The sequence below is a fragment of the Humulus lupulus genome, chromosome 6, assembly GCF_963169125.1.
Source record: "Humulus lupulus chromosome 6, drHumLupu1.1, whole genome shotgun sequence".
Lineage (NCBI taxonomy): Eukaryota > Viridiplantae > Streptophyta > Magnoliopsida > Rosales > Cannabaceae > Humulus > Humulus lupulus.
In genome coordinates, this window is record NC_084798.1 from 185,441,222 (window position 1) to 185,457,637 (window position 16,416).

The window sequence follows — 16,416 nt, forward strand, 5'->3', positions numbered from 1 at the left end:
TGGAAGCAGCAGTGGTGTTCTTAGGCGCCATCTTGCTTTAGGGACCATCTGTTCTTCTCTTCAGGCTCTCAATGAAAGCACCAAAATGTTGACTGCGTTTTTAGCCAACGACGTGAGAACGTCAAATACGACAAGCCTTCAAGAGAAATAAAAACGACACAGACGGTTTAAACAAGAAAAGTAAATAACACACAAGAGATTTTTATAGTGGTTTAGCCCCGATTGTCGGTAATAGCCTAATCCACTTAGAGTTGTGATTTATAGATCTGTACTCAAGATCAAATGGACTGAGCCAACTGAGTTTCTTCAGTACAGATGGCAGAAATACAAGAATTCTCTCTCTAGAATACACAGACCCAACTTTCTCTCTCTAGAATACACAGTCCCAATTTTCTCTCTCTAGAAAGAAGAAGCAGAAGAAGCCCCTCTCTCATCCCATAAGCTCTCTATTTATAGGCCTGGGATCCTCAACTGATATCCCCTTATGATAGAGATATTTTATTATATTTATTACATTTAAACATTCAAAATTCGAAATGTAACAAACCCCCCATTTGTGGGAAGAATGAGAGATTCCCGCGTATGTTGTTGAAGCTGTCTCTGGGAATCTTGACTTAGTCTCCTCTAGCTAGTTGATCCACCTCCTACTGACCACCCATGCAAGTGTTGGTCGGACGTGCATGGTGGTAGGACATGCATGGTGGTAGGACATGTTTTCGTGGGTTGAACGTGCATGGTGGTAGGACATGCACTTCTCTCCTCTAACATGGCACTCTCCTCTAGCATGCCATGTTCCTCCTTGAACCAATCTCCTTGGCTTCTCCTCGGACCAAGGTGGTCCGAGGCAACCTCCTTGGCACCTCACCTTGGACAACATGGAGGCACCTCACCTTGGACAACATTGAGGCAACCTCCTTGGCACCTCACCTTGGACAAGATTGAGGCAACCTCCTCCATAACATCTCACCTTGGACAAGATTGATGCAACCTCCTCCATAACATCTCACCTTGGACAAGATCAAGGCATTCTCCTTTAGCATCTCCCAAACATGTCCGATCGAACATTGTATAGGCTCTCCTTATCAAAATCTAAGTCTCCTTCCTCTTGCATGAGACTCCTCCTCCTTAGCTACTTACCTTGGACACGTTCGAGCCAACACTTAGGAAACCTTGGGAGGCTTGCCTCCTACACACCCTTGGGGTCTCTTAGGACCACATCCTCCTTGGGGTCTCCTAAGACCACTTTCTCCTTGGGGTCTCCTAAGACCACTCCCTTGGGGTCTCCTAGGACCACTCCCCTTAGCTCTCCTAGAATGCATTCTCCTTAGCCTCCTAGGATGCATTCTCCAATTTTTGGGTATAACATATGGCAGCTTTTTTTTTAAAAGTTTTTTATGGCATATTTTTTTTTGTTTACATTTTTATGGGATTTTTTTCCTATATATTTGCAAAACTTTATTTGTATACCATATTTTATCTTTTATTATTTTTTAGTACCTATTTTTGATATATTTTGAAATTATTTTAATAATTTTAATTTATTTGTGTTAATTTTTATCATTTATATTTGATAAAATATTTTTTTATATAATTCTTTGAAAGAAAAATCTAAGACATATTCCTAAATTTATTTTCATCATCTATTTTCATAGTTTATTATTATTCCTAAATTTATCTTTTACAGCTCAGTGCTATGCATCCTATCCATTGATTGTTGAAGCCACATTTCAGATACACAACGGAGATTAACGCTCTTGCTCGAGAAAGTTTGATTAATGCAGGTGGTGTCATTGAAACAGCATTTGCCCCAAGAAAATATTCTAGGGAGTTGAGCTCTGTTATCTATGACAAACAATGGCGATTTGATCTACAAGCATTGCCAGCTGACCTAATCAATAGGTATATGTATAAGGATGGAAAAACGGGGCGGGGCGGGGCCCCGACCCGACGGGGCATCTTTGCCCCGGTAAAAACGGGGCGGAATTCGGGGCAGGGCGCCGCCCCGCTATGAATTTAAGCGGAGGCGGGGCAGCCCCGACCCGCTAGGAATTTAAACAGGGCGGGGCCGCCCCGCCTCAATTTTTTTTTTTTTTATACTCTAACTCAATTCTCTCATGCTACTTATATACATAGTACGTAAAATTAACATTTTATATGTGGTTTAGAATATTTTTAATTCTATATAGACTAGAAAGAATTATAAATATTGAAAAATATGTTTTATATAATTCACCCTTATTCTTGTATTTATTTTGTAAATGTTAAAATAAAAAAACAAAATATAATATTTGATGGTGTAGTTGATACCAAGTGTAAAATATAAAGATTACAATAAAAAATAATATTTAGGCTTGGGGAAAATTCTAAAATTATAATTTAATGTTTCTTAAAAAAAAAAAAGTTAAATGGGGCAAATAAGGCGGGGCAGACCCGCCCCGATTAAGCTGGGGCGGGGCGACCCGCCCCGCTCTAAGAAACTAATCGGGGCAGGGCAGGGCGGGGCGGGGCAAAATTTTTGCGGGGCGGGGCGGGGCGGAAGCGGGGCGGGGCAGACCCGCCCCATTTACATCCCTGTATATGTACCTTATTATTATTTACATCATATAAACAAATAAAGAAACAAATCAATAATATTGGCCTCATTAACTGTAGAGGAATGGCTGTTGAGGACAAGAATAGTGAACATGGTCTAAGGTTAATAATTGAAGATTACCCTTATGCCAACGATGGTCTTCTCATATGGAGCTCTATCAAACAATGGGTCACAGACTACGTGAACCATTACTATGCTAGCTCAAGTGAGGTAGAGCGTGACGAAGAGCTACAAGCGTGGTGGACTGAGATCAGAACCGTAGGTCATGCTGACAAGAAGGACGCACTCGGGTGGCCGGACCTAAAGACGAAGCAAGACCTCATAGACATCGTCACCAACATAGCATGGACAGCCTCCGCTCACCACGCAGCTGTCAACTTCGGACAGTATGCTTACGCCGGTTATTATTCCTAAATTTTCATCATCTATTTTCATAGATTTGATTATTTTATCATATTTTTCTTGTTATAAGCTTCACATTTTCTGGGCTCAATCTGTAACATACATATATATATGCATAGATTTCTATAGAAGAAGAAGTTAACTGACTCTGCAGTCATGGTTTGCTGGTGTGGCATCATCAAGATTCACATCAAAATAATTTTGATTTTTTTTGTGATAATAATCGTATACCACTATCTATTTTTTTTAATGATATATGGTAACCGGTTACAACTATAAAAATCAGTTTTATTATTTAAGAGGTGTTATAGTAACTGGTTACAACTATAAAAATAATTTTTATTTTTTTTAAGTAATGTACCATTATCAAAATATCAACTGAATTGTAACTGGTTACTCAGTGAGATTTGGAAGAAAAAAAAATGATATGAAAAAAATAAACTAAATTGATCTTGAAAGTAACTGGTTACAACTAGGTCTGAAAAAAAATGAAAAAAAAAAACAGAGACAGTTGCATTGGTAAATGATTACTTAGCCAGACTTGGAAAAAAAATAAAATTCAAACAAAAAATCTAAACTAATCATAATCGTAACTGGTTACAGCGAGGTTTGAAAAAAAAAATCAAATCTAAAAAAAAATCAATTGCTATGGTACCTGGTTACTTAGTCAAGTGTGAAAACAAAATCAAATCTAAACAAAAGAATCTAAATTAATCATTATTGTAACTGGTTACTCATAGGTCTAAAAAAAATCAGATATGAATAAAATGAATCAGGTGTCATGGTACCTGGTTACTTAAACAGATTTGGAAAAAAAAGCTGATATGAAAAAAAATAAACTAAATTGATCTTGAAGGTAACTGGTTACAACTAGATCTGAAAAAAAAAAAAATAGAAACAGTTGCAATGGTAAACGATTACTTAGCCAGACTTGGAAAAAAAATCAGATTCAAACAAAAAATCTAAACTAATCATAATCGTAACTGGCTACAACGATGTTTGAAAAAAAAAATCAAATCTAAAAAAAGGAACCAATTGCTATGGTACCTGGTTACTTAGTCAGATGCAAAAACAAAATCAAATATAAACAAAAGAATATAAATTAATCGTTATTGTAATTGGTTACACTAGGTCTAAAAAAAATATGATAAAATGTAAGGAAGCTTTAAAATTAGGGAGATTCAGTTGATATATGGTAAATATACAACTAGAACTAGAACCATTCACATAGACTTTCCATCTTAAAATCATTATTTTGTGAAATTACAATACAGGACCAAACAGAATGAGAAAGCCATTGAGTTATGAAGCTCTGTAATATAGATGTCTTCTAGCAATGTCAATAAATTTTGCAAAGTGAAATTCTCAAACAACAAAGCAACAATTTTCTTTTATCAGATAGAATCTTTCTAGTTTAAAAAAGGAAACTTTCTAAATCAATCAAACATAAATGTGTGTAATTATAAATAAGTGTCCAAAGCATAAATTTCTTACTGGTGTATCTGCCATGGGAACATTAAGAGCTTCCATGGTACCACATAGATAACCATGTTCAAGGTCACATCCTTGTATATAAGCATTTACCCTCCATGCTTCATCATAAATAGAAGATAGAACCATACATGTCCAACTTAAACGAACAAATTGACATACCAATCGTGGGAACAGTTGACAAAACCTCTCCAATGTGCAGCTTGTACAAAATGGTAGTCTTACCAGCTGCAACCAGACCTAGCATTACAACCTAAGCCAACCCATTTAAACATGAAGATTAAGCAAAGCAAACTTATTAAGCAAAAAGAGAAAAAAAAAAACAAGACTAGCTCATTTACAGCTAATACAATACAGAACCTCACAAGTCAAGCAAGTGGAATTAAGATTAAAAAATTCTAAAGCCGAAAGCAACATCATTAAGTTTGAGGTTTGAACTGAGCAATTTACTTAGTACTTAAAAGCATATAATGATATTTGAAATCTACAATACTGAATTCAATTCAAATTCAACAGACCAATCAATACCCATGTCCATATTATTAAAAAAAGAATCATATTCGACAGAAAGCAACAGCTACAAGTTCCAAAATAAAAAAACTAATAAAATAAAAGGAAAAGTCGTACGGCAGAGTAAGAATCCTGATAATAAATCATCACTCATTCAAACAACTACGTATTGGAACAAAATTCATAGCTAAAACAAATCGAATTCCCCATCAATTCAATAATAAGTTGCAAATAAATTAACAAAAAAAAATTCAGGAAAAATAAGAACGAGAGAAAGAGCAGACATACTCGCATCTCGGTGTTGCCGAAGAAGGCATCGAAAAGCTTGCGAAAAGCTTGACCCATGGTAATTGAGGTTTTGTGTTAAACTTATCTGTAAGTTTCAGGTAGAGCTCATCGACTAGAGGAAAGAAATCGCGGCGATTGCGATTGGAATTGAGATTGAGATTGAGATTGAGATTCAAGGTTAGCTTTGATCGATCTTTTAGAGAGGAGGAAGAAGAAGACAGAACCTGGTAGCGTTTTCTATTTTCTTTCTCTCCAAACACTTTTCAGGAAAATAAAAAAAACAAAAGCCAGGAGACTAGTCTTCCTTGCTTTTTTAAAAAATGGGAATCAGGTTGGTTAGTTTATGGGAATTCCATATTTATATTTTTGTATTAACCGTGTATTATCATATTTGGCTTAATTATTTTTTTGTCCATATATATCTAATGTTTAGTTAATATTCCTATATTTACGTTAAGTTCTCGTTAATTAAACGCATGAAACTTCAATCTACTTGACACACACGTACCATCATATTAAATCACATGCATATATATTAAAACGTTTTCTTCTCTCTATCAACATTTAATTACATTAAGACTTTTTTTTTTTTTGCTTTTTGCCAGCTTATGTATTCTTATTTAGGGATGCCATTTTTCCAACCCACCAATAATGATAATGGGAATTGGACGGGGTAGGGATAGTACTCCCCGTTCCAATAAGGCCACATATACATTTTTATTTGTTATATATTATATATTATTTTATTTAATTTACATAATTTTGTAGCATATTATAAACTTTTAAAAAAATTTACATGACAATATTTAATACTTTGAACTATTAATGTAGCTTAATATATTAAATTTTATGTAAACCTATCTTTCTAAATTAGTAAATGTGTTCTCATAGAGTTTTCTCACCCCACCTTAATGACGAACGTGCAAGCAAAATGCGAGGATTTTAACAGTGATGGAGACGGAGTGGGAGCACTCCCTGTCAATTCCCTATCCTTTTTACATTATTATTCCATATTAATTGATGTTGGAATTTTTTTGTTAAATATAATAAATACAGATGAATATATTTGATGGGGGCTGAAGCCGCGATTTAATTTTTAAATTTTTTCGCTATATATTTGATGTATTAATTCGTTATTTTAATTGATGCCTATAAAATCAATATATTTGAAAATTTTAATTTGAATATAAGCAAGTTCTATATTGACTTGTGATAGGAAAAAGAAAATACTTATTGATATTGAGATTTAAAAATATTGTATAAATGTTTGCTCTTGATTTGGTGGAGTTCTTTGCATTAATTTAAATAATTTGAAACCAAAAAACAGCCTATTCAAGTAATAATCGCTTGTCAAATAAATATTGCTTTAAAAGAAAGATAATAAAATTTGGCCCAAACATAACAATAAAGTATAATATATAAGTGGTCCTAGACATAGCCTAGTGGTACTACACTTCTTTCTCACAAAGAGTATGTCCCAAATTCGAATCTCTCCTCATCCAATATAAAAAAAAAAGTATAATATAGAACACTACATAAGACTAATTAATTGATGTTCATTAAGGCGATCATTAATCGATGTTGTACATGGCAACGAACCCTCATCCCAATCTTCTATGTACACAACAATAGTGGAAACATTATCTAATAAAAAATGATGTAAAATCTAAAACGCATGTCGACACACGAGACCACAGAGATCACCCAATAGAAAACTCAGATGAACAAAAAATCCTTCCTCACCATTTTCTCTTGCTCCCAAGAACGAAGACTCTCTCACCTTCATACAGAAAAATCCTAATTACAATGTTTCTCTCTGAACCTTGTTCCCTATATTTTGTTCTTAAAAGAAGACTCTTCTTTTTTCTCTAACTTACTGTAACTCCCACTTCTTTCTATAAATGCATTATAACAATTATGAAAAATAAGAGAAGATATTTTTATTCATATTTTTGAGTGCATTACAATGTTAATCGAATGCTAGAGCTATTAAGTAAAGTGGAAGAATAACTAATGAATATACAACTACAATATTCATGGGCATTTCATTAGTATAATACCCATAGAATGATGCTAAATACAAGCAAACAATCACTAAATTTATGAACAATAAAGAGAAATTCATGATTTGATGATGAATTTTATCTAGAAGATTAAGAGATGAAGAAGTTGTGCAAGTAAATGGTTGAAGGAACAAGTATTTATAGGACAAAAACTAGCTGTTATGACCGTTGGTGAATAGTGATCCGACCGTTGGAAACAATAACCTGACCATTGGGGATATAGTTGTATTCTATTGTGAGATTTTAACAATTCTAGAGTGTTGAAGTAACTAACACATGAGAATAATTAATTTATGGATGTTAGAGAAACTTTTTCAGAAAAATTTGTGAGTAAAAAATGTTGGACAAAGTAATATAAGAAGATTGGGAAGTTTTCATTTTTTTGTTACTATTCACCGGGTACTATTCATAGTGGGTCCCACAGTGGGGTCCGCAAGGGTCCCACAGTAGGGTCCACATGGGTTCCAGAGCGAGGTCCACCCCATGGTTCCCACATGATGATGCAGTAGTGATACAATGATGACTTTAGCAAACCACCATGCTTAATATTTTGAATATTTTATTATTCCACTATGCTTGATATTTTAAATATTTTATTAGCATAGTATCCCAAGTTTTTCCGATAAATAGCTATTCCAAAACTCATTTTGAATCACAAAATCCTCATTTTCCTTCTCTCACTCTACCCAAAAATCTTCTTAACACCCTTCTAAAGTTCTAAACCTTGAAGATCTAGGCGAAATTCTGTCCGTAACGCTAGCCTACGAAAACCTTTTAGGCAAGCTCTTTCCCGAGCCTTTCATTTCAGTTATTTAGTTATTATATATATATAGATTATTTTACTATGCCGTTAAAATGCCAAAATTTATATATAGATTATTTTACTATGCCGTTATAATGCCAAAATTTATATATAGATTATTTTACTATATCGTTATAATGCCAAAATTTATATATATAGATTATGTTACCATGCCATTAAAATACCAAAATTTATATATAGATTATTTTACCATGACGTCATAACTTACAATGCCAAAATTGAAATATAAACTTTTTTTTTTTTTGTATCTTTATAATACTAAAATTATATAGGCTATGGTCACACTATGGACTATTATGGACTTTTATTATATGACCGTATTCCCTATTATTATGGACTGATACTATGACCTGGACATTTCCATATGACCATGACCACGACCACGACTTTTAGACCGGGATCTTGCCATGGACAATTATACTATGACCATACGCCTGGACATAAAATAAACAATAAAATAAGAAAAATAGAATAACAACAATTATAAACTAAAATTTACATCATGTAGATTTTATGTAAGTTAATAGTTTGTGTTTTTATCAGGAAGCTAACAATTTCGGTTGTTTTATCAAGACGCAAGGTAAGTAGAATCCTCATCTATAATACAAGTCTTTTATGTGTCTTATGTGCATTTGTATGCTTTATATGTTATCCTGCCATGTTGTTATGCATAAGTTATTTTTAAGAATGTTATATTTCTTATGCATAAGCACGCTTAATGTTCACAAACAAGTTATTGAAATCGTTAAAGTAGAGGTGCTGCTTGGGAGACCTACGTCCCAAAAATGTAAGGAGGGAGATGTACTTCCCTATATAATGAATGTTTATGAGGGAGAAATTCCCTATTATCATGTTTATGTTCAGGTGGGAATGTGATTCCCTATGTAATGCCGGCAGCAGCATCCTCTAGGGTCCAAAAGAAAGGAAAGTGAAAGTTAGAAAATACATAACATGTTGCACGTTTATTTTAATGCATATGAGGTAGCTATTCTACTTGCTGAGCCTTAGCTCATCAGATAATGTTTTGTATTGTAAGTAAGAGGCCCCAAATATAAATCGTTGATGAGTATACGTGGAGCCAACATGACTGTACATATGGGGATGACCTGAAGAGAGTGGAGTTCTGCTATGCTATTTTATAAATAAACAAGAAACTTTATTTTATATTAATATTTCATAAAAAGTATTTTGTGAACTTTATAATATACATAAATATTTAAAAGTATTTCATAAACGTTGTAATTTACATAAAGTTTTTAAATTTATCGGTTGTATACATCTCTAATTCTACGTTAATGTGTAGTAACGCCACAAAAAAATTATTTATAAAAGTATTAAGATTTGTATGCAAGATAAAGTTTTTATTTAGTTTGTGGGTATTGTATGGTTTGAAGTTATGAACATTAGTTTATGTATTGTTTAATAAAGTTTTTGTAAATTCAAAATTTCAGTATTGTCGTATTCAGGTTAAAATTTGTTTTTACACTATATATGTATGTTAAGAAAGGAGGTCGTTACAGAGTGGTATCAGAGCGGATCGATTTTGAAGACAATCCCATATGTACAAGCATGTTGGTAAGTGTGGTACTCATCAAGTAAGTCCTTATAAATATATATATACATGTTGGCGTTAAACTTAATCCCTTAGCAAAGTTATATCTAGCGCTACTTGACGTGTAAATAAGTGATATGGTCATTTACTTTCAAGAAAGTTTTATTCATGGTAATCATCCCAACTCATGACCTTTTAGAATTGAAGAATAGAAGGGCATGCAGCTGGAGAGCCTACTGCAGAGCAAACTGCTCCAAATGTTGCTGAGCTAATGCGGAAATTTCAAAAAGAAAGGGAGAAAAACCAACGGTTAGAAGATTTACTAGAAAAATTCCTAAGGCAACAAAGAAATGAAGGACGATCATGAGAATGAAGAATAACCACAAGATAGCGCAGACCACCCACCAACAAATGGAGCACAACAACACGCACCACCTCCGACTCCTCCAATAGAAGTCAGAAATGCAACAACCAATTATTCTCCGGAGACCTTTATGAAATTCCACCCCCCAGAAATTTATGGAAGCATTGATTTGAAAGTAACAGAGAATTGGATTCGCACGATGGAAATACTTTTTGATCTAGCTCGAGTCCCACAAGTAGACAAAGTGCGGCTAGCAATATACTTGTTGAGGGAGGATGCTAGCTATTGGTGGGATACTATGGCGACCATCCATGGAGTAGACACAATGACTTGGGAACATTTTCGAAACTTATTGGAAGAGAGATACCTTACAATTGCCTTGAAAGATGAAAAAGCAAGAGAATTCACTTTCCTAAGGCAAAAAAAGATGCTGATGGAGGAGTTTATTCAGAAATTTAATGAACTCTCAAGATATGCACCCCACATGGTCTGTACGGATGAATTAAAAATCAAGCATTTCAAAAATGATATTCATCCTGACATTTGTAAAGACCTCGAAGTAGCAAACTTGGAGGGAGCTTCTTTTTCCAAAGTAGCTGACAAAGCCTTGAAGATCGAAAGGGTGATATTGATGCAAGAACGGGAGAAAGAAGCTGAATTCAGAAGACAGGGCGTAAGGAACTTCTGAAATCGGCAAAATAACCATTTCATGAAAGGTGGTCCAAGTCAGAAAAATAGTGACAAGAAGCGACCTAACCAGTGGAGTTTCAACAACAACAATAAGAGAGGAAATGAGCAGTCCCAAGAAAAGCCAGGATTTCCTCAATGCCCAAAATGTAACAGATATCATCCTGGTGAATGTCGAGTTGGGACTAACACTTGTTACATATGTGGGAAGCCGGGGCACTTTGCAAGGGAATGTTCCAACCATAACGAATAGTATAAAGGAGGAGAAGAAAAGAAAACAAATGGCAGACTCTTTGCCTTGACTCGGGAAGAAGCGGAAGCAAGTCCATCCACAGTAATCTCAGGTCAGCTCCTTTTCAATAACATCCCTGCATCAGTATTACTTTATTCTGGAGCTACACATTCATTCGCATCAGTGCATTTTGTTGGTAGACTGAATGGATTACCTGTTAAGATGGATACAATTTTTAGTGTAGCACTGCCTTCCAGGGAAGTGCTATACTCAACTCATTGGTATAAGACTATACCAATTACAATCAATGACAGGGAACTATATGTTAACCTGATCATTATCGACATGAAGGACTATGACGCCATTTTAGGAATGGATTTCCTAACAACGTATAACGCTAGAATCGACTATAGTAAGAAAGAAGTCATTTTTGCACCGGTAGGAGAAGACGAAGTTCATTTTCAAGGGAAAGTGAAACGAACCCCTTCACCAATGATTTTTGCAGCAAACGCAAGGAAATTATTAGCAAACGGATGCACCGGATATCTGGCAACAATTTGTGACGTCTCGAAAGAGAAGCTTGTGAGACCTGAAGACGTTCAAATTGTAAGCGAATTTATGGAAGTATTTCCAGAAGATCTTCCTGGAATTCCTCCCGATCGTGAAATTGAGTTTGAGATCGAGTTGTTACCTGGTACAAATCCGATTTCAAAGGCCCCTTACCGCATGTCACCTGCCAAACTGTAGGAACTAAAGACTCAACTAGAGGAACTTTTGGAAAAGAAGTTTATAAGACCCAGTCATTAACCGTGGGGAGCCCCAGTACTATTCGTGAAGAAGAAGGATGGCACAATGAGGATGTGCATTGATTATAGGGAGCTCAACAAAGTGACAATTAAAAATAAGTACCCGCTACCCAGGATTGATGATTTATTCGATCAACTACAAGGAGCGGTAGTATTTTCAAAGATAGACCTTCGTTCGGGATACCACCAGCTCAAGATGAAGGAACAAGATATTCCCAAAACGGCGTTTCGAACTCGTTATGGACATTATGAATTCCTGGTGATGCCATTTGGACTAACTAATGCTCCTGCAGCTTTCATGGACCTCATGAATAGAGTCTTTGAGGATTTCTTGGATAAATTTTTCGTTGTTTTTATCGATGATATCCTTATATACTCAAAGTCAAAAAAATAAGATGAGGAACATTTAAGATGTACGCTGGAAACTCTAAAAAAAGAACAACTGTATGCCAAATTCAAGAAGTGTGAATTTTGGCTCGATAAAATTAACTTTTTGGGACATGTTGTATCAAAAAGTGGGATTTTGGTGAATCCAGCTAAGGTAGAAGCAGTAAAAGGATGGTCCCAGCCAAGGAATGCAACTGAAGTAAGAAGTTTTATGGGCTTAGCTGGATATTATCGACGATTCATAGAAGGGTTTTCCAAAATTGCAACCCCACTTATGACGCTCACTAGAATGAATAGTCGATTCATATGGACAAAGGCTTGTGAGGAGAGCTTTATGGAATTAAAGAATCGACTAACTAATGCTCCAATCCTCACTGTTATCCCCAAAATTTGAAAATGATGATGTGGCAATAGAAATGACAAGTGGCAAGGAATTGTTGGGTGATCTGGCTTAGAAGTAGCCCAGTACATCAATAAAGAGTTTTGACTGCTTAAGAGGTGTCATGACCGACCAGGTAAGTTGCATCCGACCAGTAGTGACTTTGCTGCCTAGGAGTGACTTTGTTGTCCAACACTGGCATATCCTACCAGCATTGGCATGTCCGAGCCAAGTGCACCCGAGGAGCCTGATGCGTGTCCGGTCAGACACCATACGTCCGAGAAGCAATCCAAGTGTCCAGTCGGACACTCTACGCTCGAGGAGAGGCATTCGAGGAGAAGGATCGAGAGGGTGCGTGCCTTGTGTCCGTGAAGAGGCGTGGGTTCGTCCGAGCGGACCATGATTGGCATGGTACCAGGTTGAGCGTGTCCGGTCGGACACCATAGGCCCGAGGAGATGCATGGCCAGCCGCATGCATCCAAGTAGGCGTGTACTTGGGCTAGGGGTGTGTCCGGTCGGACACCATCGGTCCGAGGAGAGACAAAGGCCTGGTCCGTATGCATATGTCCAGCATGCATATGTACGACCAGCACTTGCATGTCCTACCAGCAAGTGCATGACTGTCCAAGTAGAGAAATGGCATGCTAGACCAGATTGCCATGTTAGACCAGAGGAATGCGTGTCCTACCAGCCAAGTGTGTAACTGGTCAGTAGGGGTATGGCCGACCAGAAGATGATATTCATCAACCAAGTAGAACAGACTATGTCAAATTCTCAGAAACAGTTTCAACAAGAATCGGTCTGGGCATACGCGGGAATCTCTCATTCTTCACACAAAATGGGGGTTCTGTTGCATTTTGAATATTTTTTGTAATTTAAATATAATACGAATAATAAAATATCCCGATCCTAGGGGATATCAATGTTTGATCCTAAGCCTATAAATACATGGCTTATGGGATCAAAAAAGGATTTTTGGATTTTTGGAGTTTCGATCTTACTTTTCTAGAGAGAGAAAGTGCTTTTTCTTGAGAGAGAACTCTTTGTATTATGAGAATTTATACTGAAGAAACTCAGTTGACGCAGGTTCATCTGATCTTGAGTGTAGATAAAATAATCAAATCTCTAAGTGGATTAGGCTATTACCAACATATTGGGGCTGAACCACTATAAAAATTGTGTGTTATTTATTTTCTTTATTAAACCGTCTATGTCGTTTGAATTCTCTTGAAGGTTTGTCGTTTTGACGTTCTCACGTCGTTGGCCAAAAACGCGGTCAACACTCACCATCCCGAATAGTACAGACGAGGTTGAAATTTTTTGTGACGCTTCAAAGATGGGATTAGGAGTGGTGTTGATGCAAGAAGGGAGAGTAGTAGCTTACGCCTCCATAAAATTAAAGGATTACGAGAAGAACTACCCCGCACATGATCTAGAGTTAGTTGCGGTAGTTTTTGCCTTGAAAAATTGGAGACATTATCTCTACGGAGTAAGATGTAAACTTTTTACTGATCACAAAAGTTTGAAGTACTTCTTTACCCAGAAGGAACTTAATATGAGACAAAGAAGGTGGTTAGAATTAGTCAAAGACTACGACTGTGAAATTTTATACCACCTTGGTAAAGCTAACAAAGTAGTGGATGCATTAAGTAGAAAGACATCGACAAGCTTGATGTTCCTTCAAGCCTTGTCCAAACCGCTACAACAGGAAGTAGTAAGATCTAGCATAGAAGTAGTAGTCGGAGGATTGTCCAATCTGACGTTGGAGTCGAATCTGCTGGAGGAAATAAAAGAAGGTCAAGAATCAGATCCTCACCTAGCCGAGGTCAAAGCAGAAGTTAAAGAAGAAAAAGTGAAGAATTTTAATGTTTCTGACTCCGGAATATTAAAATTTAATGGAAGAATTTGCGTACCTGCAAGAGAGGACATTAAGAATAAGATTATGAATGAAGCTCATAACACTCCATACACAGTACACCCAGGCTCAACAAAGATGTACAGAAGTTTGAAGGAAGACTTTTGGTGGCCTGGCTTGAAGAAAGATGTAGCCCAATATGTAGCTCGATGCCTTACTTGCCAAAGGATTAAGGCAGAACATCAACGACTTGGAGGAGAACTGCAGCCTTTGGAAATACCAGAATGGAAATGGGAGCAGATTGCAATGGACTTTGTCATTGGACTTCCACGAACAAGCAAAGGATATGATTCGATATGGGTCATCATCGATCGATTAACAAAGTCTGCTCATTTCCTTCCGGTAAAGGTGACGTACACAGGGGACCAGTTAGCGGAAGCTTATGTGCAAGAGATAGTACGATTGCATGGAATTCCAATTTCCATAGTGTCAGATAGAGACTCAAAATTTACTTCAAAGTTCTGGCAAAGCTTACACAAGGCTATGGAGACAAGATTGAAATTTAGTACAGCTTTCCACCCACAAACAGATGGTCAAACAGAAAGGACTATACAGACTCTTGAAGATATGCTAAGAGCGTGTGTCTTGGACTTTGAAGGATCGTGGAGTAAATATTTACTGCTGATTGAATTTGCCTATAACAACAGTTATCAGGAAACCATAGGGATGGCACCCTATGAAGCGTTATATGGGCGGAAGTGTCGATCTCCTATCCATTGGCATGAGGTGGGTGAAAGAAAGTACATAAAGCAACAAACTGGACTAGATATTGTGACGTCGACAACGGAAGTCGTTCGAAAAATTCAACAGAGGATAGTAGCAGCCCAAAGTCGACAAAAGTGCTATGCTGACAAACGAAGAAGACCATTAGAGTTCCAAATCGGAGAAAAAGTATTTCCACGGATAACACCAATGAAAGGTGTTATGAGATTTGGACAAAAAGGAAAGTTGAATCCAAGGTTCATTGGATCTTTTGAAATATTAGACCGAATTGGAAAAGTGGCCTATAAATTAGCACTACCACTAGAGTTGTTAGATGTGCATTATGTCTTCCATGAGTCTATGTTGAAGAAATATATTCCTGATTCCAGTCATGTGTTGCAACATGAAGTTATCCAGGTGGACAAAGACCTTACCTATGAGGAAAAACCTGTCTAAATCTTGGATCGAAAGAATAAGGTCTTAAGAAATAAAGAAATACCTTTGGTCAAGGTATTGTGGAGAAGCCAGACAATAGAAGAGGCTACGTGGGAGCGTGAAGATGAGATGAAAGCTAAATATCCCGATTTACTCTAGATTTTCGTGGACAAAAATTTGTAAATAGGGTAGATTGTAACTCCCACTTCTTTCTACAAATGCATTATAACAATTATGAAAAATAAGAGAAGATATTTTTATTCATACTTTTGAGTGCATTACAATGTTAATTGAATGCTAGAGCTATTAAGTAAAGTGGAAGAATAACTAATGAATATGCAACTATAATATTCATGGGCATTTCATTAGTATAATACTCATAGAATGATGCTAAATACAAGCAAACAATCACTAAAGTTATGAACATTAAAGAGAAATTCATGATTTGATGAAGAATTTTATCTAGAAGGTTAAGAGATGAAGAAGTTGTGCAAGTAAATGGTTGAAGGAACAAGTATTTATAGGACAAAAACTAGCTGTTATGACCATTGGTGAATAGTGATCCGACCGTTGGAAACAATAACCTGACCGTTGGGGATATAGTTGTATTCTATTGTGAGATTTTAACAATTCTAGGTTGTTGAAGTAACTAACACATGAGAATAATTAATTTATGGATGTTAGAGAAACTTTTTCAAAAAAATTTGTGAGTAAAAAATGTTGGACTAAGTAATATAAGAAGATTGAGAAGTTTTCATTTTTTTGTTACTATTCACCAGGTACTATT

The 16,416-nt window shown here is 36.1% G+C and overlaps 1 protein-coding gene across 1 annotated transcript; it reads left to right on the forward strand.

Moving 5' to 3' along the window:
* The first annotated feature begins 1,721 nt into the window (after positions 1–1,721).
* Positions 1,722–3,218, forward strand: LOC133782818 (lipoxygenase 2, chloroplastic-like). The gene is made up of 2 exons (XM_062222216.1): positions 1,722–1,899; positions 2,653–3,218. Exon 2 carries the CDS (start codon positions 2,657–2,659, stop codon positions 3,005–3,007), a length of 351 nt encoding a protein of 116 aa, XP_062078200.1. The 5' UTR covers positions 1,722–1,899; positions 2,653–2,656; the 3' UTR covers positions 3,008–3,218.
* The last annotated feature ends 13,198 nt before the right edge of the window (positions 3,219–16,416 follow it).